Source organism: Rissa tridactyla, chromosome 2, assembly GCF_028500815.1.
Source record: "Rissa tridactyla isolate bRisTri1 chromosome 2, bRisTri1.patW.cur.20221130, whole genome shotgun sequence".
NCBI lineage: Eukaryota > Metazoa > Chordata > Aves > Charadriiformes > Laridae > Rissa > Rissa tridactyla.
Genome location: NC_071467.1, coordinates 137,670,535 through 137,694,400, shown reverse-complemented (window position 1 = coordinate 137,694,400; position 23,866 = coordinate 137,670,535). Strand labels below are relative to the sequence as shown.

At 39.2% G+C, this 23,866-nt stretch overlaps 2 protein-coding genes across 2 annotated transcripts in view; both read right to left on the bottom strand.

Annotated features, from left to right (window-relative positions):
- The window catches only part of THSD7A (thrombospondin type 1 domain containing 7A), a 294,355-nt gene extending 292,273 nt beyond the window's left edge, over window positions 1–2,082 (bottom strand). The window contains exon 1 of the mRNA XM_054191500.1: window positions 1,982–2,082. The gene's annotated coding sequence lies outside the window, so the exon portion shown is untranslated. The remainder of the gene's footprint in view (window positions 1–1,981) is intronic.
- Window positions 2,083–13,912: 11,830 nt separating this feature from the next.
- Window positions 13,913–23,866, bottom strand: part of LOC128905111 (uncharacterized) — a 36,046-nt gene continuing 26,092 nt past the window's right edge. Inside the window, exons 3-7 of the mRNA XM_054190595.1 lie at window positions 21,552–21,736; window positions 18,071–18,269; window positions 17,530–17,623; window positions 16,733–16,807; window positions 13,913–15,142 (exon numbers count right to left, since the gene is read on the bottom strand). Of these exons, the coding sequence (XP_054046570.1) occupies window positions 17,604–17,623; window positions 18,071–18,269; window positions 21,552–21,736 (404 nt within the window). The 3' untranslated portion in view covers window positions 13,913–15,142; window positions 16,733–16,807; window positions 17,530–17,603. The remainder of the gene's footprint in view (window positions 15,143–16,732; window positions 16,808–17,529; window positions 17,624–18,070; window positions 18,270–21,551; window positions 21,737–23,866) is intronic.

The following is a 23,866-nucleotide window of genomic DNA, read 5'->3' as shown; positions in this document are numbered from 1 at the left end:
ACCAGGAATAAAGTGAGAGTTGCTAAAGATGCCCTAAAATCCTTAGTTGACAAAGACAAGTCATTGACAATACTGAGCCTCCATCCGATCCAAGGGCAAAAAATCTGGGCAAAGTAGAGCAAGTTCCATCTCACCAGAAAACATGCATTCCTCCAGCACTGCCATAAACCCAGGGAAATTTCTGATAACCTCAGGTAAGGAAAAGAAACATCACCACTGTCCTGCTAAATCTCAAGTCAGAACAGATCTATCAAAATCAACCAGTCGTGTGAATCTTGATTAAAAAATAGACTGAAATTATTATCTAATAATATACTGATGGCTTTAATAAAAACTAAGTCATTCCAAAATAAAGCCAATAGTGCAGCCAAAACAGTAACACGTCGTGGACAACGTGTGCCTTAAGAACAAAATCACCTGCTCCCTAAGCACAGTATGCTGTTCCCAAGCAACTTTGATAACATTTATTCCCTGCTGTGTTCCAGGTGCCCTCCAAAAGATCTGTCAGAAAAAAAGAAAAAAAAAAAAAGGAAAAAAAAAGGAAAAAAAAAAAAAGGCTTTCTCAATAGGATCTTTGGAAAAGAAGACTTAAATTAGGAAATGACAGGATAGGTCCTGTAACCTATACAGAAGTGGCAAATAATTTTACTATGTTATCCTACAAACGTTAAAACTAAATGATAAGCTGATTTTTTTTAAAAAAGTAGATATTTTAACAGAGCACAAGAGCCTGTTAAAACAACTTTCATCAGTGCAGCTCCATCAAACTTAGTGCTGATGCATAAATTGCTAAATATAGCCATATCAAAATTTTAATTCAGATTTAAGCAACCCAACCTTAGTGTTACACATTAACTAGTGCATACTACACAAACACGCATCCGTAACGCAGAACTATTTTTTTTCAGTTTCCATAATACCACAGATTTACATTTCACTTAAGCCAAATAAAAGGAAACACCATCACCTTGAATTTAACTTTATGCCAACTGCTTTTACTAGAACAGTGTTTTGTTTTTGGTTTTTTTAATCATACTTTTTTCTTTACTTTCTTTTTGTTTAAGAGTGTTCTAGGAGAACTCTCAGCGTATGGGATACGAGCCTGTCCCCATCCAGTCTTTGCTGTCTTTTCCTGTGCCTCTTTGCTACTCTTTTTCAGCACCAGTTTCACCAGTTCTGTCGCAGAACACCCTATAACCCTGTTAGTAACAGGACTGTTAACTTTCAGGCACAACGCACAGAGCTGTGATAAGCTATATAAAGGGACCAACTACAACCCAACTCCTGCAACACGCACAAAGTGATCTGACAAATGAGAATTTTTTTTTTTTTTTTTTTTTGTCTAATGCCTTTCAGAGACAGCAATCAATTGCTTTTACAAAGCAGCTGGACAGTTTCACTCCTGACCCCACGGCTCGGTTAGGGGAAGCCTGGCAAACCCGCTCCTGAGGGCATCTTCGCACCCAGCGTATTCTTTGCTTTTTATAGGCACGGCTTCGCGTCACGCTGGTTTGTTTGCCTCCCCGAGAGCGTAACCACAGCTAAGCTTCCAAGATTGTTAAACTCTGTCGAAACAGCTCCAAAATTCCCCAGCAGTTTGCCCCAGCCGGACGCCCCGCCGCCTTTGCGACTCCACGGCGCTAACACTTCGCACCGACTTCCAGAACAAGCCAACTCCCGGCTCCTTCACCCCCGAGCCGGGGCAGCCCGGGGACCCGCGCTCCTGCCGGGCCACGGCGGCCGAAGTCCCGGTTTAACGGGGCCGAGCGGCGGGGGGAGGCCGAGCGCGGAGCGGGGACGGCGCAGGTGATACCCCGGCCCCGCCGCAGCCGCCCCGCAACTTCCCACCCCAGTGCCGCGGGGCTGCTGCGCGCCTTCCCCGCTCCTCCCCGCGGTAACTCCGCGCACCTCGCCGGCGGGGCGAACCTCGGCAGTGGGTGGGCGCCCCCCGGGAGCGCCGCGCCCGCCCGCCCGCACTCACCGCGGCCGCTCCGCTCCGCTCCCCGCGCCGGGACGCGGCGGCACCTCCCTCCTGCGGCGGGTCGGGGCGGAGGTTCCGCGCCCCCCTCCGCCCGCCCGGTGCCCCGCACCGCCCACGCTCCCTTCCGCGGGCATTCACCCGCCCCCCACCGGCATCACGCGGCCGCCCCTCCCCGAGAGCCAGCGGCTCCATCCGCAATGCAGCTGCGGCCGCCCTCTCCTCCTCCTCTTCATCCCGGCCCGGCCCGAGCGGGCACCTGCCCGCCCCCTCCATCGGATCCGAGCTTAGCCCGCTGGGCAGCGCGGCCCCAGCCCCGCGGAAGGACGGGCGGGCGGGCAGCGCGGAGACACCGCGCCTGGGCGCACGGCCAGAGCGGGGTCAGGGAGCTCCTGGCGCTGATGCTCCGTCTGAAACAGCGAGGGACGGGGGGCAGGGGAGGAAGAAAGAAAAAAGAAAAAGAAGAGAAGGAAAAAAGAAGGAAAAAAGAAGGAAAAAAGAAGGAAAAAAGAAGGAAAAAAGAAGGAAAAAAGAAGGAAAAAAGAGAAGAAACGGGGGAGGAACGGGGGGGGGGGGAGAGAAAAAAAAAGAGGGGAAAAAAAAAAAGGACGAAAAGGGTGTTATTTCCAAAAGCACTTTGCCGGCTGCTTCTCCCCCCGAACCTATTACTGCGGCGGACCCCTGGGACGGGGCAAGATTAATTGCTCTGTGTTACGAAGAAAGTGATAGATGCCATTAATCAGGGAAGTTGTAAGTCATCCACGTTCGTAGATGGAATTCAGAGATTAGCTGGGACAGATGGCAGGCAAACACAGCGCTCTCCAGTTCTGGCGTAAATCACTCAACTTCTGGAATTATTAAACAGCCAATGACAGCATCTCATACATTTTCTTAAGGAGAAGTCTTTCTTAGGAAGATGAATATTCACTTCATATTATGAAAGAGTGTTCCCAAGTGCTGTTACATTTCCCTTTTTAATAATGAAAGTGTTGGGGTTTCCTTCCTGGATGTCAGAAACTTCAAACCTGAAAAAGAAACAAGACTTTTCACACAGATATCCTTCAGACATAGATAAGAAGCAAAGCCAGGCAAACCACGAGTACCCAAATCTTCTGAAATAAACAGGCAAAGTTGTAAGTTGATATGTTTGTCCTGGTATCTCCAGTAGATTTCTCTTTCCTTGCAGTAACTACTGCAGCAATTTATATAATTTTTTCAAGTTCCATTTATTTTCGCACACTTTGAGGAAAGCAGTGAATCAATGCCACTTTTATTCACTTCTTCTAAAAGAACTTTAGACATTCTATGGAATCTAAATGTTCCATGTGAAAAGAATACATTTTTCATTAGTATCCCCTATTTTTTTTTTCCGCATAGCAAAAATGAATTATGGCATAATCAACTTTAATCAATCTTTCTTGGTATCACATTGATTGATATGTCAAATGCTTGTCTAAATATAAGCTTAGCACCAATATCTATGACCGAGTAATTGTGAGCTTGATTGCATGTCCTGCAACGGTGTGATCAATCTACAGCGACATTCAGAATTTTGCAGAAACCTGCTCTATAAATCAAATCATAGTATAAAAGGGACACATAAAAGGGACAACAGTCCAAAACATGGTGTTTACAATAGTTCTTAAAAAAATACACAGATGTTAATCTTGTGATATGTAAACTAAATGCTTACCATGCTAACCAGTTTAATTTTCATTATTAAAAAAATATTTTAGGAGAATTAATGTTATTTTTATTAGATTTAAGAAAAGCAATGTACAAAATATCAAAAGTGCCTTTTTTTTTTTTTAACTTACTCTCAGCATTTGGAATTATCCTTTCTCTGGGCATCTGAGAAGAGTGTGGTTCTGCCTTTCCTGTAAGCGCTTCATCGGTAGTTGAAGATGGCAATTAGATCCTCCACCTTAGTCTTCTTTTCTTCAGATCTCTCAGAAATATCACTAACTTCACAAATTCACTACTCTTTCCTATTCCTTTTTAATAAATCTCATTGAATTTAATATTATAAAGTAAAACCGTTATGGGGGGTGGGGGGTCCTACCTCCCAGAGGACTAAAAATGGAAAGCTAAAATGACTCAGGTACTCATGATGAAACCTACACAAAACAGCATGGCCAAACTAAAATTTCCTCCTAAGTTCCTATTTCTATCAGAAAGAGCAAAGATTCAGGTCAAAGTCATTTGTATCCCATTTGGCCATACAAGTTGGTCATACAGTAACTTTAAGGGTCTCAGCAGCACCCACAAAGCAGACTGAGTTTTCCCAGGCCTTATGCAAAACCATTTTTAATACTGAATAATAGGTTTTTCTACTATCAGTAACAATGTTTGCCCGAGATGCAGTTTCTTGGCCCTATTTGAAAGGCAGTACATATTTTTATGCACGTGGCCTGTGTACAACCACACGGCTAGTGCTGAGATTGGTTGTGAAGTGGAGCTTTCAGGGACGGCAGCTCGGAATGAGGAAGGGAAGGAGCTGGCAAAAAGGGTAGCCTAGGTGGAAGCTGTTTTCCCTTTTGTTCACACAAGCTCTGGTTTTTCCGCCTTCTGCACAAAAGAGAAAACTAGAATTTCTAGCCATTGTATTCACCTTAAACTCTTTGAATTTTTTACCAGTATTCTCATTAGTACTATCTGTATTTTAACTTATTCTCCATTTCTCCATTACATAAATTATGTCCTCCTTCTCCCAGCATATGTATACATATAACTTACCAAAAAATACATATAAGGCATATAATCTTAAACATCTCCTGGATACAAACATTCTTGTTTTGAAGAACGCCCATTTCACACCAGGAACAAGCAGGCAGGTATACCTGAAACGTAATATTCAGCTATATTGCAGAATCACCATCTCATTCTAAAGAAATCTGGCAGCCTTGCAAGGTGTGTTTGGAATTTGGTTTGTGTGGTTTTTTCAGGCCCTTTAGAGCAAATTGAGGGCAAGAACTGTAAATAAATTGGCTCAAGTGTTCCGGGAGACAGTCTTTAAGGAAAGAAGCAAAAAAATATCATCTTAAGTCTGTTAAGAACTTGTGAAACCTGTCAGAGGTTTTGTAATGATGCAAAAAATACAAGGGAAAAACTTTTCCCTAAGGGACTTGACAAGAGGAAATACGTGTTCATAGTCAAGGAGCTAAACAATTCGACAAATTGGAGTGGGATAAGGAAGCTTTCACCTCAGTTCAGCAGAGCTGTGATAAATTGACTGAGCTGTTACTATTTTACATATTTTATGCTTTATGTGACAGTAATTAGTTATTTCAGTGGGCAGAAATCTACCCAAGAAATCACCAGCACAGCAGACCCCAGTTGGCATTCCTGTTCACAGTCTATGTAAAAAGCACTAATTTTTCTAGCAGCATACGGACACAGACAGCACACGCAACTATGCCACCGATTACATTGAAACGTTTAATACAAAAACGATCATGTTGAATAAATGTATTTTTACACTTCCTCCATTTGAAATGTCATTCCCAACACAAAGTCAAAAATCTGTTAATTTTTTTTAATTAAAGAACTATTCTTTACAAGAATAAGAAACACAGCAGTTCGAAGGCATTCCCTTGGTACTTCAGCCACATATCCCAAAGCAGAAGAAACACAAAAGAATATTTAATTTTCCATCTATTTAAGGATACCTTGGGTTTTCCTTCAGAAACAAAATTGTCTTGTATCATATCTGAAACATCCAAACTGCAAGACCTTCCACCTGTTAGTTTTCCTAACGGATTCACACCTTTGAAAAGGCTTCTGCTGAATTATTTTTTTTTTCTAGAACATCAATTGAATTGTAAACTGTGCATTTGATCTACTAGAAATAGATTATAAACAATATACTTGAATGGAAGCAGACACTGGACATTCCTTTCCAAATCCATTTTTCTCTGTATCCCCTGAAAATTGAACACTTGAAAGTACTGGAATATAAATTGCTCATTGAAGAAATTTCTGCCATGCCATAAAGTCTTGCTTTGGAAGAACTGATATTTGAAACAGGTTTTGAGAGAGATATCACAATATTTCATATCTACCACTAACTCCAGCAATACTGTGAAGATCGGAGAAATAAATATTTCCAGCTGTCAAGAGTCAGAAATGTGGAAAGCTTTGGGATGGCAGGAAAGCGTAGAGAACACCTGGAGGGAAAAGGGGAAAAAGAAGAGCCTGAGTCATATATCCCAGGAGAAGGACGGGCACAAGGGCAGAGCAGCAGTGGGGTGCGCAAAGTGGCTGCTGGAAACTGAGAATGACATTTACGTAACTAAAGTAATAAAATGTTTTCAGGGCAGAACTAGCTAATTTTTTATTTTTTTAAGCCACACAGGGATTTACCTTCTCAGGTAAATTTATTTTGCCTAAGGCCCGCCAGCTTTGCCATTAAAAACTCTGTGCAACAAGCAGTGAAAATTTCATTCAGATCAACGAGGTTAATAGGACCATTCCACCACTTCACGCTTTAAGAAACTGAAAGAGGAAATAAAATTATGAGCATCCACTTCAACTTATATCTGTGGTCCTCTGTGCTTGCCATATGTGGTCTCTTGAAGGAAGTCCTACTATTATAAGGACGCAACCACTGCTTGTGGTTTGCTAAGTATTTTGAGGCCTTTCTCAGCAACAGGACAGGATGGCACACAGCTGTCGCAGTAGACCCGTAGGAACGTCAATTGTCAGCCACAAGATAGGAGAGCTCAAAGGCTGCCCTACATTATAGGGGTAGAGTTTATGGAGTATAGAAATCCCTGTGCAGAAGACCGCATTGCTTTACTGCGGCAAAGCGACCATTCACTCTTCTCGTTGAGTTCTTCAAGTTGTAGCTAATCCTGGTGTACCTGAGGGTACTCACTGAAACTTTTTTTTTTTTAGTAGAGTATTTTAATAGAAATTACTTTCAAAACATACCAGAGCACTTGTGTGTATATATATTTTTAGGCAACTTACCTCATCCTTTATGAAATATGAACTACTGTCAGATTTTTAAAATTATTAGAGAAGCGTTACTAATTTCATGAAGATTCAGTGTATTTTTTACAAAAGGATATACATCCCTTAACATTTATATTCCACAGGGGGGATAAAATAGATGATTTCATCCCAAGTTAATATCAGTGTTTTAGCCCTTCAGCTTAAAGCAAAGGAGAGGTGGTACAAGGAGTATGAGGAGAAGATTCCAGTCCTGGATTCATGCTCCTGGAACGTGCTCTACACCAGACACTGTTTTTCTTTCACGAGTACTTACCTGGAAATCTGAAATTCTGTCATTCACTTCACATCCAATATATACCAAAAAAAAGCACGTCAACTTTAGCATTATAAAAGCTGATTTACTAAAACAAGAACCTTTATTGCACACTATTATTACACTTGCAATGCTTATAAGAAACCCCAGTTGGATATTACCTTTATTTATGATAATGAATCTTCTTAACATCAGTTAACTACTAAATAGAGGAGCAGTTTTGTGCCAGTTATGATGTTTACATCAGAATTGAACTGACGAAGGACAGTTTACTGAAACATTCTATTTTTTTTTTTAATACAGTTTGGAGATCAGAGAAACTCTAGGGAGCTGGCAATTCAAAATATGAAGGTCGGTTTCTGTTAACAAAACCAGAATATACATAGAAGTACGGAATTTTCATGAAAAACTAGCCCACTGTGGACTAATTTCTCATTACTCTCATCATCCCTTAGGAAACATGTAGATAATCCTATTTCAAGACATGCAGCACAGCTGAAATTTAGGCTGAATGAACAAGGCTTGAATTTGCTACAAAGGGGCATATAATCAGAAGTAAAAAGAACACAGTTCATAGCTAAATCAGGAACCGTAAAAATCCAGTCTGGTTGAAGACGACCAGGGACACTTTCCTGGATGTGCCTGTTGAGAGCTAAAAATATATCCCAACAGCATCCTGAAGTGTGCTGCAAGAAATCACTAATTTACCAGTAAGAATAAACATAACATCACTCATTCCATCCCTACTGATGGACAACTTTTCAAGGGAGCCCCCTTACATAGCTACATGTGGAATAAGGTCAGTCTTTGGCCCTGCGAGTAGAGGCAGCGTGGTGAGAAAAGATCTCCTAGGCTTTCATTTGTTTCAAATTTTAGCCATAAAATCGTACTGAATTTTTTCAAGTGGAACAAATGCGTTTTCTATGCAGACACTACATAAGTAGCATATGTTTTACATAAAAGATTTACAGGATCTTTTTCACTAGGAGTGGTCATTTTTTAATGCACTACAATCTGAACAGCATCATTTTACACTTCATATGTCCTTTTCTGTGTTGGATTGCTCAGGTGTGGCCAAATGCAGGCTACACCTTACTGTGATTTTGGCTTGGAAAAATGGAAACATCACCGGTCCAAGGGACAGGATCAAGAGATGGCATGCTTGTCAAACATAGGAATTATTTTCCACAGTCAGTTTTCCACCTGATCTTTGTAATCAATTTTACTGTGAAGATACCTTTTTGTTTGTTTATTTGTTTACAAAAGATGACATTTTTCTACTGGACTGGAACATTGCATCACATACACAACTACTAATTTCATAATACTTAAATAGAGTGCTATCTTGTACCTCAGAAAATATATGTTATCTAAGCTGACTTGACCAGTGATACAGCATGAACTCTGTATGGTATAGATCGGTCTAGATAGCATTATTTTGGAAATGTGGGTACAGCACATTTTTGAGAGTATGTAGAATATGAAAATATTTTGTTGTCGTAGTCTTCAAAGACATTTTACTGTCACACAGAGTACTGTCATTCTTTAAAGTGATATCACATAAGCATTACCAGGAGAAGATAAATCATAATAAAAGCTGCCCAGCAGAAATGGTTGCAGAGCTGTTTCTATCTTCTAAAATCCCTTAGGGGGAAATAACTGTGCATGTCTATTCATATGACTGGGTCTTCTCACACCTTAGGCAATTTTCCTTTCCTGGCCAGAGAAACATTTGATAGGGTTTTTTGGGGGGTTTTTTGCAGATTTTATTTAGATCAGAGCTGAATTTTTTTTTGTTTGTTTGTTTTTAATAAGGCAATAAGGTCTCAGCATCTAGTGAAAGGATAGGTGTTGCCAAGTGCTACAGCTGAAATCAGTAGCATTATCTAAATTTGAGTAAAAGGGGATTTAAAACAAAGAAAGAACAGGTAACACAATTCTCTATCCTTGAAGTCAAAAGTAAAGTTTCCTATATCTTTGATGAGGATATTACTTGTTTGCTGCCATGTCTGGTATATATTTACATATTTAAAAGCCAGAAAAATTGACATGTTTATAACTTAATAATAAAAATTTCAGTTTCGAGCTAAACTCTGCATTGAGAAACCTAATTGTTTTTTTCAACGTAAGCCTCTAGACTTCAAAAGCTAGTGTTTGGGGGGTTTTGTAGTTTTGGATTTTTGTAGTTGATTTAAAAAAAAAAAAACAAAACAAAAACAAACAAGCAAACACCACCACCACAGAAAACCCAAAACCAGAGTTAAGGATTAAAGAGCTAGATATTCAGCTGCTTTTTAAACACTGAAGGCTAAATCCTCTGGACTCAGAAGGCTGCAAGACCCCAAGGTGGAGGGGGTCTGTGACAACCAGTGCTTTATTCATGACTTCGACCTTTCCACAAACTGAACAGTAATCACCCACCCAGAAAAAAAATGAGACCTGTTCAAAGGCTGAATCAAAGCAGAAGACTGTTTCAGTAGCAGAGAGCTGCCAGGATTTGGGATTTCAGTCACAGCCTTTTATTTTCCTTCCACTGGGCACACACCACCTACTGACGAGATTGACAAACATGATCAGAAGCATGTCTATAGGCTCCGAGGTACACAGACAGTAATGCAATGATTTGTTATTTAATTAATTATTCTTAATATAAAATGAAAGTGCTATTGGCAGTTATATATCCTAAATAAAATTGGTTACGCTTTTTATTCATCTTTGGTGTGGTGAAAAATGGCACTAGAGTTATGGTTTAAAAATGATGAATAAGATACTGGCTAGAAAGTAACAATTTTCAACTTTATATGTTGCCTTCCCTTCCCACCCCACCCCCCCCGCCGCCCCCCACTATAATTGCCTCAGAGCTTAGGAAGTTGTTTTATGAACATGCATAAAAACTGACATAATCCTCATACAAGAGGCAGAAAGAAGTGTTAAATGAGCGAGATCCAGAATCCTATCTTCTAATCCACAGTGTATAGTTCATTATATTTTAGGTTTAAATGTATTTTTAAAAGCCTTCAGGGCTACCAGTTTGTCACTCTAGAGCAATCGTCCTCACACAACATGGAGAGAAGATAAAATAAAGGCTTTGGCATCAAGCTGAAGTGCTATTTTCAAAAAGTACTTGTGATGGATAATTGAAAACCCTTTGAAAAGCCATACTTAGGCCCTCTCTTCTGAAAATTAAAAAGTTATTGCAATCTATCTAGGCAATGGTTTGAATTTCCAGAGAATTATCTGACCTAATCAAAAGCTGTTGTTCCCCACCCCCTTCCCTTTTCTATAGCTGTACAGTGAAGAGCATGCTTCACAAAGCCCCTAGTGGCACTAATGATGCTATCGCTCCTTTTTGCTGAGCTGTCATTTCTCCTAATTATCATTTATATTGGGTTCTGCTACTTTCTGATATTAATATTGCCACGTATATGCTTTAATTGTTAGGCAACACTATGCAGCGTTTATTCATAAGAGAATTCCAGCCCCCTTGACTTCCCTGAAGCCTTGAAATGTTGATGGATGTCTTTAAGATGGTCCCTGCTTAATGCTCATTACCAGGGGAAGAGTTAGCTGTCCATAAAACCTTTCGGTTTATACATGCAAATGCCCATTGTTTGAGCAAAACGGATAACTGAGCACCTAATTAGTGGATACCTGCTTGCACACACAATTAGCCAATTTGCAAGAACAGATGCTGGTTTATGAATACAGTGAAACTAGTCACAGTGGTGTGCAGGTTCCTTTCATAGGTGACTCCCTTTGACCTTTTAAGTCCCAAGTTACTCTCCTTTTCCAGAGAAGATATGGGGAAGGAAGGAAACGACACCACGTCAAGTATTCCCTTCAGCATTTTATGCTTGAAGATAACATAGAAATAGCGCAAGGCATCTTAACCAGTCTCTGGAAATTCCCTCACCCTTAGATCAGACCCAAACACAAGCTCCATCACCTTCATGGTCACAGTGTAACTGGATCAAGCGTGGTTGCTCACCTTTTCTCCTTCACAGTCTTAGTTAAACAGGAGGCCAGCTGATTTAGCTACTAAGTAGTAAGTGCCAGGATCTACTCAAACTAATTCTAAGTCCTATAATATTACTTCAGTAATAGTTAACTCCTGCAAAATATTTTATGACTGCACATTTAAATCAATAGGTCACAGGTATAATTTAAGTATTTCTTCCTCTGGAAGAGGGTTTAGTTTGCTTTGACCAATTCATACTCTACCAAGGCGGTTTGGTAACTATGGTTCCACAGCTTAACCTGATCTAATTCATTATTTTCACAGAGTTGGCCACAGACCGTTCTCTAGTAAGGACAATTAATTTCATTACCCTTGAACACCTCAGGAGAAAGAAATGAACATGTTAAAAAACAAAACAAAAAGGCAAGTCTCATCTCCAGCTTACTATCCTCACATAGTTGTCTTCTTTATTTAGGACAGGTGCATATAACATTGGCATACCAGCTTGGCTTTTTAGTTTTATAAATTAAATTTAATAAATTCATATAAAGTTATTTTAATAATTCTAATTTATGATTGTACCGATGCAAATAGAAATGCATATGCTCTACAAAGATGTTTGAAAGGAAAACCGAGGCTTAAAAAATTCTGCATCTCTTTTAGACACCTTTATGTGCTAGTTTTCTTCAACTTTCTCCTTTTCTCCCAAAAACTGAGTCATAGTCAAAGAGTAAATTATAGGACAAATACAATGAAAAATTCAGAATGCAAAAAAAGAAGGAAAGCAAGGAATTTGTGGATCAGCAAATTTAGCATAAATGTGGACATAATACAAGAGCCCGCTTGTCATTGAAACAAACCTACACATCAAAAGTTCAAACAAAACTTCAAGTGTGTGCTTTTAACACTAAAGGGTCAAATCTTAAAGGGTGTGGCTTATACCTCATAGCATAATGCTGCTTTTAGATATGTAGCATCTAATCTTTACCCTTAGGTAGTCTGAAAAGTCTATTCTCCCTCTATAATATTAGAGTAGTTTTATGGGCCTAGAGATTTCTAGTTTAAGAGTCATGTGGTCAGAGTGAGATATACTTACTGCATAGTCCAAAGGAGTGTTTTGGAATGAACAAACTAAAAGCCCAGGTATGATCCTACTGTAAGTCTCTGCAAATCAGAAGCACCATGACTGTATGGCTATGCAATCAGTCTTGCCACAGTGTAGGATTGAGCTTCTGACCTCAAAAGATGCTTCAAGTAAAAAACATAAAGCATGACCTTCCAATTTTTTCTCATGCCTAAACTCAAGACAAGTCTCAGATGTTCAGGTCACATCAGGCTAGTTCCTTGAGCAAAAATTAAATCTCTACTAGGGCATGCCTAATGTTCTTTTAGAAGACAGGCAAGACGCTGTCATGCATATACAGGCTTCATGGTAAGAAAAAAAAACAAAACAGATTAATCCATTGTGTCATATCTGTAAGCTCTCTCTCGCTTCTTTTTACGTGTGACCCTGCATTCTGATGTTACCTGTTCTTTTCAGCAGAACAGAATTTATTAGGAATTTTTCTCCATCTTTTCTTCTACCCGTTAATTAAAACTCCTATCACCACCCTTAGGGCCTCATTGTCACTCAATTCTTGACTTTACCTAGTAAGAAACCATTTTGCCTCCAAAAGAGAGATCTCAGCTATTTTCCAGAGGAAGTTCCCTCTACACATTTAGATATTAGAGTATCTCTATGAAACAGATACGAAGCTAAAGTAAAGAATGGAAGTTCTCCAAAACATGGAGACTGTTTGGGAAGCAGCATCTATCTCACAGACAAGGATCTGCCAATGCATAATTCTGGCACTGCAACTACCAGGGTCTGGTCCTGTAGCTTTCTATTGATCTTTATGTTACAATCAGACTAGTAGTTTACTAAGACACACACAGAAATGAGCCAGTTCAGGTAGCTGCTTCCCCATCACCAGGAGTGCTGCACACATAGCCTTACCCAGCAGGGTCACCTTGCTGTGGGAAAACTGCTGATGCAGGCATCAGCAAAATCTTACTCCTAAAAAAAAAAGAAAAAGAGAAAAAAGGTAACTGGTACAATACAGGTGTTTTGCCTTTGTAAGAGAGAGGTGGAATTGTAACTAGAAAATATCTTAATCTTTGAAGAACTTCTATGGGATGCTGGATCTCTCAAAAAATCTGTCCATTTTAGCTTATCTTAAGCCTTTGCAATAACTGGATTCCTTACCCCATTTTAATGGACTTATTACTTCCCCTCCCAGAAGTGGGAAACATCTGTTGTATTTTGCTATTTTAAAAGTATAATAAACACAATATGCACATCTCTGGAACAAGTTGTTGTTGTTTAAAGTACATTTTGTTTGTCAAGAGAGGTAAGGGGACAGATGCTCTGTTAATTAGTGTGAAACAGAAGTAGAGATTCCCATAACATTAGGCAGTACCATGACTCACTCATTTCACTAATACAAACCTGATCAATTCTAATTCTGTTTTCTACAGAGTGAATTTGCTGATTACATTTGATGTGCTTGAAGAAGTCTAAAAAAAATAAGTCCATTTATAACATTACATATTGATGAATCTCCTGAGTTTCTAGAACTAAATTTGGGGATCTATTTGTCATTATAATCTGAAGTTTTGATATTAACCACATTTCAAATTTTGGAAAAAATACAATACAAATAAAAAATCTTAAAATACAAGACTTTAATTGAAATCTGGAAACTTTCAGACATTAATCTTCAGCTCATGTTAGCTTCCAAACATAAAAGGCTATTCTGTCCCTTAAAAATAGGGATTGTACTACACTTGAGAAAAAGCCTTTCGTGGGATATAAAGAGCTGTGAATGCTAAATACAGTTGTTTTCACTAGAAAGTCACGCTTTAACCACAAGCAGATGTATTCTTCATAAAGACAACTTGCACTGCATCTGTTAAAACCTAATAATGGAATTAGTAGCTTTAGTATGTCAAAGATGGTGCTATTTATGCACTCCGCTTACGTGCGCCTGTTAGCAATAGCCTTTTCATAGCTTAGCAACCAGTTTCAGTCACTTCATCATCTGTTTTCATTGTCAGGCTTGGTCACTTAATTTTTTGCAAAGAATCTTAACGGTGTGCTCTGGAGTCCTGGAAGCAAATGGTAACCACATAATGACCAGTATGCCAATAACTTTCATCTGGCTTTCTACACTCTCCCTCCAGCTGCTATGCAGTTCAACCATTTTACAGTTACATGAGACCGTAGTTTGAGACTGTAGTTTACTCAGCAAACGGCAAGTAGAAAATTGTTGCTGGTGTAAAACTTTGGGGAGGTCATTAATTTACAAGAAAAAAAATATGATAGCTTTTTGAGATAACTTTTCAATGATCAAACTAATAAGCATGAAAATAAGCTAACTCACAAGGCTCTAGATTCCAGCTGACTGTCCCTGAAATTTGCAGTCATTTTCTCTAATTGCCCATAAGGCAGTTATTTGTTATTTCCGTGTTGTAGTTCTGATAATTTCATCCCACTCTGCTGCTTTAACCAGAGATAAAATTTTCTGTTGATACATGTATGAATTTCCTTGAAAAAAAGAGGGGGGGGGAAGATCCTGAAGGAATGCCATTAAAAGCCTCTTTTCAAAATCCAGTCCAAAACTCCTCTGTTAAAACATTGAAAGCCATACTTTAGTTATGCTGCAAAGGATGGTGCCTTATTCAAGGTGCGAAGCTGCTGGGAGATGTCTAATATATGGCTTAGAATACTTTTTGAAGTATTCATATTCACTTTTTGTGCAGGAAAAGGAGTTTTCTGAACACTCCTCTCCTATTTTTTCACGCAACATTGGGAGAATATCCCCTTACCTGCACTGTTACGGGTGTTACATCACGCAATATATGGCAGAGAAGACAGTCTATTTTAAAACTTCAGCACCTGGAAGTCAGGAAAAGCCAGGATTATATGATTTTCTTGGAATCCTAACCCTGCTGTGAGGCAACATTCAAATCTTTTATGACCATGCCCTCCTCAGTGTCTCCATTCCCAGGTTCGTCCTTTCCAAATTAAGTTTCTGTTAAAAACATTGTAGGCATGTGCTGCCTCCACTGGGATTCCCATGACAGATAATACAGGTTTCTCTTGAGGCAGTATTGTTAAACCAGAAAAAAATCCATATATTTTCCTTTTGAAGCCTGTAAAACTTTGCCTATGCTAGGTCACCTTTCCTTCCAGACCTCTGAGAGTAACAGAACAGCAAAATTAAAATAAAATTTAAATAAACTGGAGGAGACTTATCCTCTCATGGTAACACTGTGATTAAAGGATTTAATTGAATTATAGAGGCTTAGATAGCATGAAATGAAAGCAGAAATTCATCAAGAATCACTGTTTCATGCAGAAAAATCATAAAAGTGTGTAATGGTCCACAAGGTAATATTTATCTGGGAATAGATGACAGAGGACTTTATGAGACAGAGCTACATGGCATGAAGGATATAAAGTGCAATAAAAAAAAGGATAAACTCAGCAGGGCTGATAAAGAATAAATATACAAATATTAACCCACAAATAACTGACACTTATCATTCGCTCCTTCAAAAGTAAAGGTTTTTAGCTTAAAAAATTTAAACTTCTATGATTCAAAAGTGAAGCAGCATGATATTTAAATTATTACTTCTTAATATTAAAATTAAATGTCATTTCCTGTATCCAAAGCTGAAAGTGCTATCTACACAATCTACTTCATCTTTCAATTCATCTTTTCAGAACACATTAGCGGTTTTAATAAGGCTCCAAAGAAAACACATTACAATAGATTTTACTTTGCATTTCTGTGAAGAAACTCATCTACTGATAACTGTTAAGACCTTCTCCTCGTTTAAATCTCCATCTCTAAAGGTATGTGTAATGAGCAAGTAGTATCAAAAGAAAGCACCATCTCCATCTGTGGGCTATCGTATCTAACTGCATCTCCAAACCACTGAACTTTCTGCCAATGTTCGGAAAGATGGGCTGCTGGTGAATACAATAAGTAACAACATCTAAAACCGTGGTCAAGATAAAAAAATAGGTCAGATCCTATTAACAGTCGCATTTACAAGTGGTTTTTCCAAGCTTGATTCACCACCATGACACTATTCAAATGTATAAAGTATGTTTATTATAATTTGCAGCATTGAGGTCTGAGGTCAGTCTGCATACCATTTTGTAAAATATTAAAGACCCCTTTGATTTATGCCTAACAGCCTATTTTTAAATCCTCAAGACAGAAAGTTTCCTCCAGTTACCACATGCCTTCAGTATCTTTAAAAGATGCATCGTTTATTTTATTTTTTTTGTCCAGATGTTCAACAATTATTTTTTCTTCTTCTTGTTTTTCTTTTTGAACAACACTAAAAGATGACTTGGATGCACATTGTCTGCCCAAGACTAGTTTTAGTTTTCTTGAGTGATCTTTGTAAACTGAAACTGGGCTTTAGCTATAGCTTTTAAAGGAATTTAATTGGAAGCTAGGTCATTACATACCATTCGTGACGAGACAGGAAGGTAGCACTTGTTTATCCTCAAATGAGTCAGGGCCATTAGTTAGACTGCTGTTTACTGTGCAGGCAAGGAAAAAAGAATAATTGAGTCACACAGAAATAAACTTCCATCTTTTTCAGTCTCCAGTAATAAGAAGTAATGGCGTCTCATTAAATCAACAGCTCATTCCTGCACTTACCTATATTAAATTACATATTCATTCACGTTACCTACTCTGCAACAGTGTCACCTTAAGTTATCTCCATATTCATATTAAGCTGGATAATTTTATGGTTGTAACATTTGTATCTCTTAAGAGATGGGATAATCAAATCTCACACTGCAGGCTGTAAGGGAATTGCCATGGGGAGTCCCTCGCAGAGCTTCAGTCAGCATCGCAGGGTGAGGTAGGTGCATCCTTCTCTCTCTGCACCATCTGCCATTAGCCACAGCAGGCGGCAAGATACATCATTTAGTAGGCATTTAAGCACTCGAGATGCAGCGTAATGTCACATTAGAACATGCTTTTGGGATGACTCTGGGAGGAACTGAAGGCTGGCCAAACCCACCCCACCCCAAACCCAAAGCTCCTCTACTCCTACACTACACAGGTATGAACTGCGATAAAGAAAACAAAACGGACATTCTGGCTATGTTCAGGCCACATTAGCAGCACAAAAGGATGACTTCACACTTCACACCCTCTTTCCCAAATGAATTGGAGTTCTCAGGTGACTTCTTTCAGGATTTTCAGTAGAGTTTTGTGCGTTTGCTTTGTCTTAAAGCACATAGGAACTGACCTGTTCAAGCGCGGTACTTCCCACTTTGATCAAGTTTAGGTCATCGGTGCTACATCACTGCTTTAACTTACAACTTATCCTTTCTGTAGAGATACTGTTGAGAAGAAGAAAAAACAACAAAAACAAAACAAGAAAAACTCGACAAAACACAAAACCCTTTCCATATTCTTGCCTATATAGTTATTTCTAGAAAACATTACTACTCAAAGGCAAGTCTCGAAGGAGGTAAGTTCAGAAAAAGGCACTACCACATTCAGATTTTAAAATTTTCTATAAGATTAATGATACTGTTATTAGAAGTTAAATTTAACCAGTTAGTTCCTGCATAGCATAGATATAAAACTAGGCCACCTGTGTGAGGCCTGAGACAGTATATTTATTTTTTTTTATTCGTTACTGTTTCCTTGTCTCGAACAAGGAGTAAGAAAGTATTTGTGACTGGAGCACCATATACCAGGCAAACTCGAAGACACATGTAGCAATTTATATGAGGGATGTGTTCTTTTCTGGATCGCCTGCTACTTAGAAATAAAACTGGTACCTTTAAGTTCCTGCACAATCTGAGTTAAAATCTGTTTCCACCCCGATGCAAACAGTGCTCCATTAAGGGGCAAACTGTGCTGTTGCCTTTTTGTGGGTAACCTGCAGATCTCAGCCACTTCTTCCATCTTCTTTCCAGGGCTGGGTAGAAAGCGCTGCACCTCTTTAGCAGTTTTTCCAGTTTCTTCAAATCCTCTTCCCTAACGTAAGGGCAGACAAAAGTGGAAAAATGGGGCAAAACAATGGCTCAAAGGATGGAATGAGTAAAGAGAAAAGCCCGATTTAATGTAAAATTATGACATTAATGAAATGACACTATCATTTACTTCAGTAAAACTAATACAATATGAAGTTGGAACTCAACATTAATATACCATTATTTGGTGTCTTACTCAGTAATATCATTTCATTACTGCTTTTATGCCCACATAGAAGTAATGAATGCTTAGACTGTACACATGGGTGCAACCTCTTTTTCCCAAATATTCACAGAAAAGTTGTCTGTGCACACTGTTATATACTGTTACACACACAGTACTCAGATGTTTTAAAGTTACCGAGAATCATTTAGCAGTGCTTCCGCTTAACGTTTATTTTAGTTTAAAGCTTAAAGTGACATAGCTTTGTTATCTCTCATTAAAACATAGGCTAAACCTGAACATCAGGCCAGTGGTTTTACAAGACAGCTCTTCTGACTGCAAAACATGCCCAATTTTAGCAATACTTCCAGGTAAGATAGGAGGGCAACATAAGAACATAGTACACTCAACTTGCATGCCCAAATTTGATCTGAAAGAAGAAATCCTAGGTCTTCATTAGAACAAAAACTAAAGCAAAGAAACCCTTAATATGTAAAATGTTGCAAAGCAAAGTATGGTTCAGTGCTACCTGAGGCTCCTAGGTAGCACGGCTGCTTTAAGATCTTTTTTCTCAGAGCCCTGGTGAAGAGCAGAGTATTACATCATTGACACTGCATCTCTGTCCTTAAGCACAGGGATCCAGCATGCTGCTGATGCCCAATTTCATACCTAGTCAGGCATTATCCGTTTCTCCAAAATTCTGGTTTTAAGTTTCTTTGGAGCTAGGAAGTTGAAAAGACAATTTGTGGTTCTGCTGGGTTTCTGTTGTTGCTAAACTTTTCTGCAAAGTTCTGTCTTGGAAAGGATGCTAAGGAGCCCGAGTGTAGCACGGGTGAAGGAAAGGAAAACTCAGGCTGAGGTTCTCCTCCTAGAAATAGCAGCCTGATTTACCAGCATTGCCTGCACCTAACTTCCACCCCCTGCACACAGAGGGCAGCTCAAACTTGCCCCAGCTGTTTTGTCTCCTCAGGCCCACAGTTCCTATAGAGTTACAAAATCCAAGTGTGAAGTACGGGGTTAAACATGTAGCAGATTTAGGCCACAAGCCCAGGGCATTGGCCAGAGAGTATGGCCCAAGGCACAGATCTTTTTCAAGTTCGGCCTTTGCAAGTTGGCCAATGCAAATGGAGTGTGAGAATAACCTTTGCAGAAAATAAAGGGAGTCATGAAAAAACACAAGGGGGAAAAAAAAAAAAAGAGACAAAACCCATATGTACTTCTTAGCTAACCCTTATCCTAGTGGGCCTTTGATATAACACAGGGTTTGCCCCAAAAATCTCTGCCTCAGAAGGATTTAAATGAGCTCAGTGAACAGTGAGCCGGAGGTTGGAAAGAATAAATCCAATCCTATTGCTCCCTGAATTGTGGTCATTCCGCAGTCATGTAACCTTGTGCCCGCTTCCCTTTCATAAGCTTCTTGACCACAATAACAGGGTACTTTAATTCATCCATTTTAGCCTTGTGTGGTACAGTTTCTCACTGCCGGCAGCAAGAACAGCATTGCTTACAATATTTCACATTTGGATTGCACCAAAACCTCCTTCAAGATACTTTTGTCTTTTCACGCTTGTGTCAAAGTATCAGTGTGCTGCCTGGAGTTAATCAAGAATTATTTTCAATTTATTCTCTTATCTGGCTGTTTGGACTCCAGCAGGCCTAGCCACACACTGTAGCTCCTTTGTGCCAACTGTGACTCTAGAAAAGAGGTGCTGGCAGAAACAAGGACCTGCTCCCAAAGAAGCACCAGGTTGATTAGAAAAGGAACGTGTGTTTTCCAGAACAGTTCATTGAGCAAAGAAGCCTGAAGCTCAGAAAATTTCTGCTCTCCAGCTCTTGGAACATAGGATTTCTCTTGTTCAAGAGCTGTCTGGAGAGGCCAAAATGCCCAAATTGCCCTATTCTTAACAACCCCCAAGCTGGAGAATTCCCCAGTAAGCTCTGTGAAGGTTTTGCTTAGTTAGCATGGTTACGTAGCTCACCCGTAGGTTTGATTTATGGTGTCAGAAGTTAACCTGACATTACTCAGATAATTTGCGTTAGTTGAATTAGCTAGTTTGCTAAGACCAATAATCAAAATTCCTTCTTTGTTTGAGGGCAGTTGGTGACCTTTGCTTTCCTACAGACTGGCATAAAACACAACGCCTATGAGTATGAGCCCATCATTTGCCTCACTTCAAGCCTGATGCGCCAGAACCAGCCTAATAGTTTTGAAACCAATATGATTGATAGCAGGGAATTGTGAAGAGATGCAGCAATGACTGAAAGCATTCAAATTTTTTATTGATAGAAGCTCCGTTGCAGCCTTGGCAATGGTGCTGATTTATAGTATCTAATAAGAACTTTAAATTTTCTAGTGGAGAGGCCTACAGTTTGCTGCACGCTGGACTCAAATTCAATCACTGGACACATTAATTCAGTTGTTATTAATTATGAAGTAATGCACTAAAATGACTGTTCCCACGTAATTACCCTTTCCAAAACACTCTCCTGAAAAACAAGTTCTTACTGTAGCAGCTAGATCCAAACAGCTGCCTCCTGCCACTTGATAAAACCCAGAACAGAGCAACTGCCAAAGTACAGGAGTGGTATAACTCTACAAGCTTTTCTGCAGTATTTTCAGCAGCTCATTTGCAAAGTATGCCTTCAGTTCAACTTAAATCTAGGAATGCTGATTATAATTCCAGTATCCTCTTGCATATAGTCACAGGAAAAAGCAAAGAAATGATCATAGATTAGCCAGAAAATCCTTATAAAGGAAGCAGGGTAAAGTTCTCCACAAAAGTATAATTGTATTGTTAATATATTTAGCACTGAGGTCAGTTTAACCTCTTTACTAATTTACAGACTTTTTTGAGAATAAATTAATGTTTCTCTGCCTGGTGACTGCTGTTGTTTTCTAATGATCATCTGACAGCCCAAGGGGGAAGAAGGTCCTCTCAAATTCATGTTCCCAGTGGCAGTGGGTCCCCCTCTTGAGAAGCTGAGGGATGCTGCAGCCACAGCATCGAGGAAGGGAACTCTGCTTCTGCTCCTCTACCACTTCTCCATTAGGGGTCCACCAAAAGCCCCAAGCCAGGAAAGGACCTCTTATGCCCAGCTCCTCCTCTGCTCCTAGTTTCTTACCTCCTTCCAGCTGAGCTCAGGAGAAGTCCTGCAGCAGCTGACTGCCTCCTGGCTTCCTCTCCTTCCTCCGGGAAAGGCAGCTCCCGTGCCCCATCCCGCTCCCCGCTGTGGGTGCCAGTGTAGGAAGTCCCATTGAAAGGAGTTCCCAGGAACTCCCTTCCTGTTGTAAGGAGCTGGGATCGTAGCTATATTATTGAATTCAATGCCGTTACGTTAGCAGCTTAAAAATGCAATGAAGTCATCTAGGCCATTGTATTTGCCCAAGCTCAGTGAAAAAGGAAAGGAGCAACATAAATAGTGACAAGAAATTAGCATGTTAATATTCTTTTTTGTCAATAACCTAAATGTTATCATTAATGTAGGTAGAACAAATATTAAAAAAATAAACAACATTGAAATTTGACATCATGTTTTAAAATGGAATATCAGCACCCAGTCCTGCTGCAGGCTCTCCTGCTGGTAAGCAGAGCAGGAGGAACATCCCTTGGTGGAGAGCTGGCTTACGGATTTGAGACCAGTAGTCCTAAACCAGAAAGCTTGTTAGGGATCAGAAGGCCAGTTCAGAGGCTTTGATTATTTCATTTTGGATTTTGTGACTCTTTTTTTCAGATTCTTATTTATAATGTAAAGAGCCCAAAGAGAATTTTTATATTTTATTTTTTTAGGATAAGCAACCAGTAACATGAGTCAGTTTCCCACACAGCACTTTTGCAATACCGTTTTCTTTCATAACTATTCCCTTTTCCTTTTGTTCACGTACAACCTAGTGCAGATGAAACTGTACGCTTGTTTTCTGCGGTTTAAACCTTTGTTTGTGCACTAATGAATCTAACAAGGTGTCACAGCAGACTCTAATGAGCATCACTCGCTTTCATTTAACTCTGCAGCTTGCCATTACACACTTTAGAAGATCTGTCGGTTTATTCATAGCAATCACTAGATATTCTTTTTCATTAGATAGATACTAGTTTTCCCTGTTGTGCCTTTCATTATTAAGGGAATTATGAAATGTTAATACTGGCCTCAAAACCCAGGGCAAAGATGCCCCCAATCCTATTTGAAATGCAATTGCTCGTACTGTAAATGATCTTACAGATCTGAGCACAAACAGCTTGAAATTTTATTCATTTATTTATGAAAGACAGAGAGGAAAAAAAATCAAGAAGGTGGCTCTGTATAACCCACTTGTCCGATTTACCTTATTAATTTAATTTCTTGTCGTTAATTTCAGCAGCAGGACTGCAATTATAAAATCCGTAAACAACTATTAAGAACTGTCATAATCCCACCCAGGTTCTTAGCTTAGATTTTAAACCCAGAAATGCTTAACATTTCAGAGCTTAACCCTGAGTCAGTTTTGAGAGGGTTTTGCCCTACCAAGCCTGACCAAAAACCATCTTTATAAATTCCTGACTCTGGTAACTGGAATGTAGCAAAGCAGCCCACATGAACAACAATTGTGAAGAATTTATTGCTACCACTGATAGTCAGGCCAGATATTATAATATTCAAAACACACTTTGAAGAGATAAATCCTGAAAAGAGCTAAACTCCTTTTTGCTAAAGAACCCAGTCACAATTTTTTATTAATTTTATATGAAGTTTTGGTATCTTGTAAGTTTAGAATTTTTAAAGAATGGATGTCATATTCTAGCTAGGATTTCTCTTGTTTTTAATTAGAGGTGTTTCCATACTGATAACTTCTTTACCTCTTCCCCAGTATTGTAAATTTGACAGATTTTTACATAGAAACTATTAGACTTGATATGGTTGGGTTTTTTTAAAGTGATTAAAATATGTGCTATCTACTCAGTTCTAGCTTTAGTAGAAATGTCTAGCTCCTGTTCTGATCAAATACATAACTGGTATTTAAATAATTTCTACTTCAGACAAAGCAAAAAAACTTTCTAGAGTTTACAGATCAACTATTTTTAAGAACCAAGTGTCAGTTTTCACACTATTTTATCTCATATCTACGCCTGATTTAAGGTGACCAGCCTCTAAATTAAGATAAATGTAGCCATTATTCTTATTTAAATTTCATTATTTTGTCACTTTACACACTGAAGACTGAAGAAGATGCATTTAATTTACTAGACATTACACTCTCATCATCCATGGACATAACCTGCCACAGATACTGTATCATAGTATGTGTCCTAGGGCATTAATCCACCTCAACTAATTAATGTTACTTTCTAGATCTCCCCAATAAACATTTGGCTAAACGCTATTTGTGGTTTATTACAGTGCTGTAGTTCTGCTACATAGCCATGCTCTGAGTACAAATAGACTCTCAAAAGCACAAGTATAGT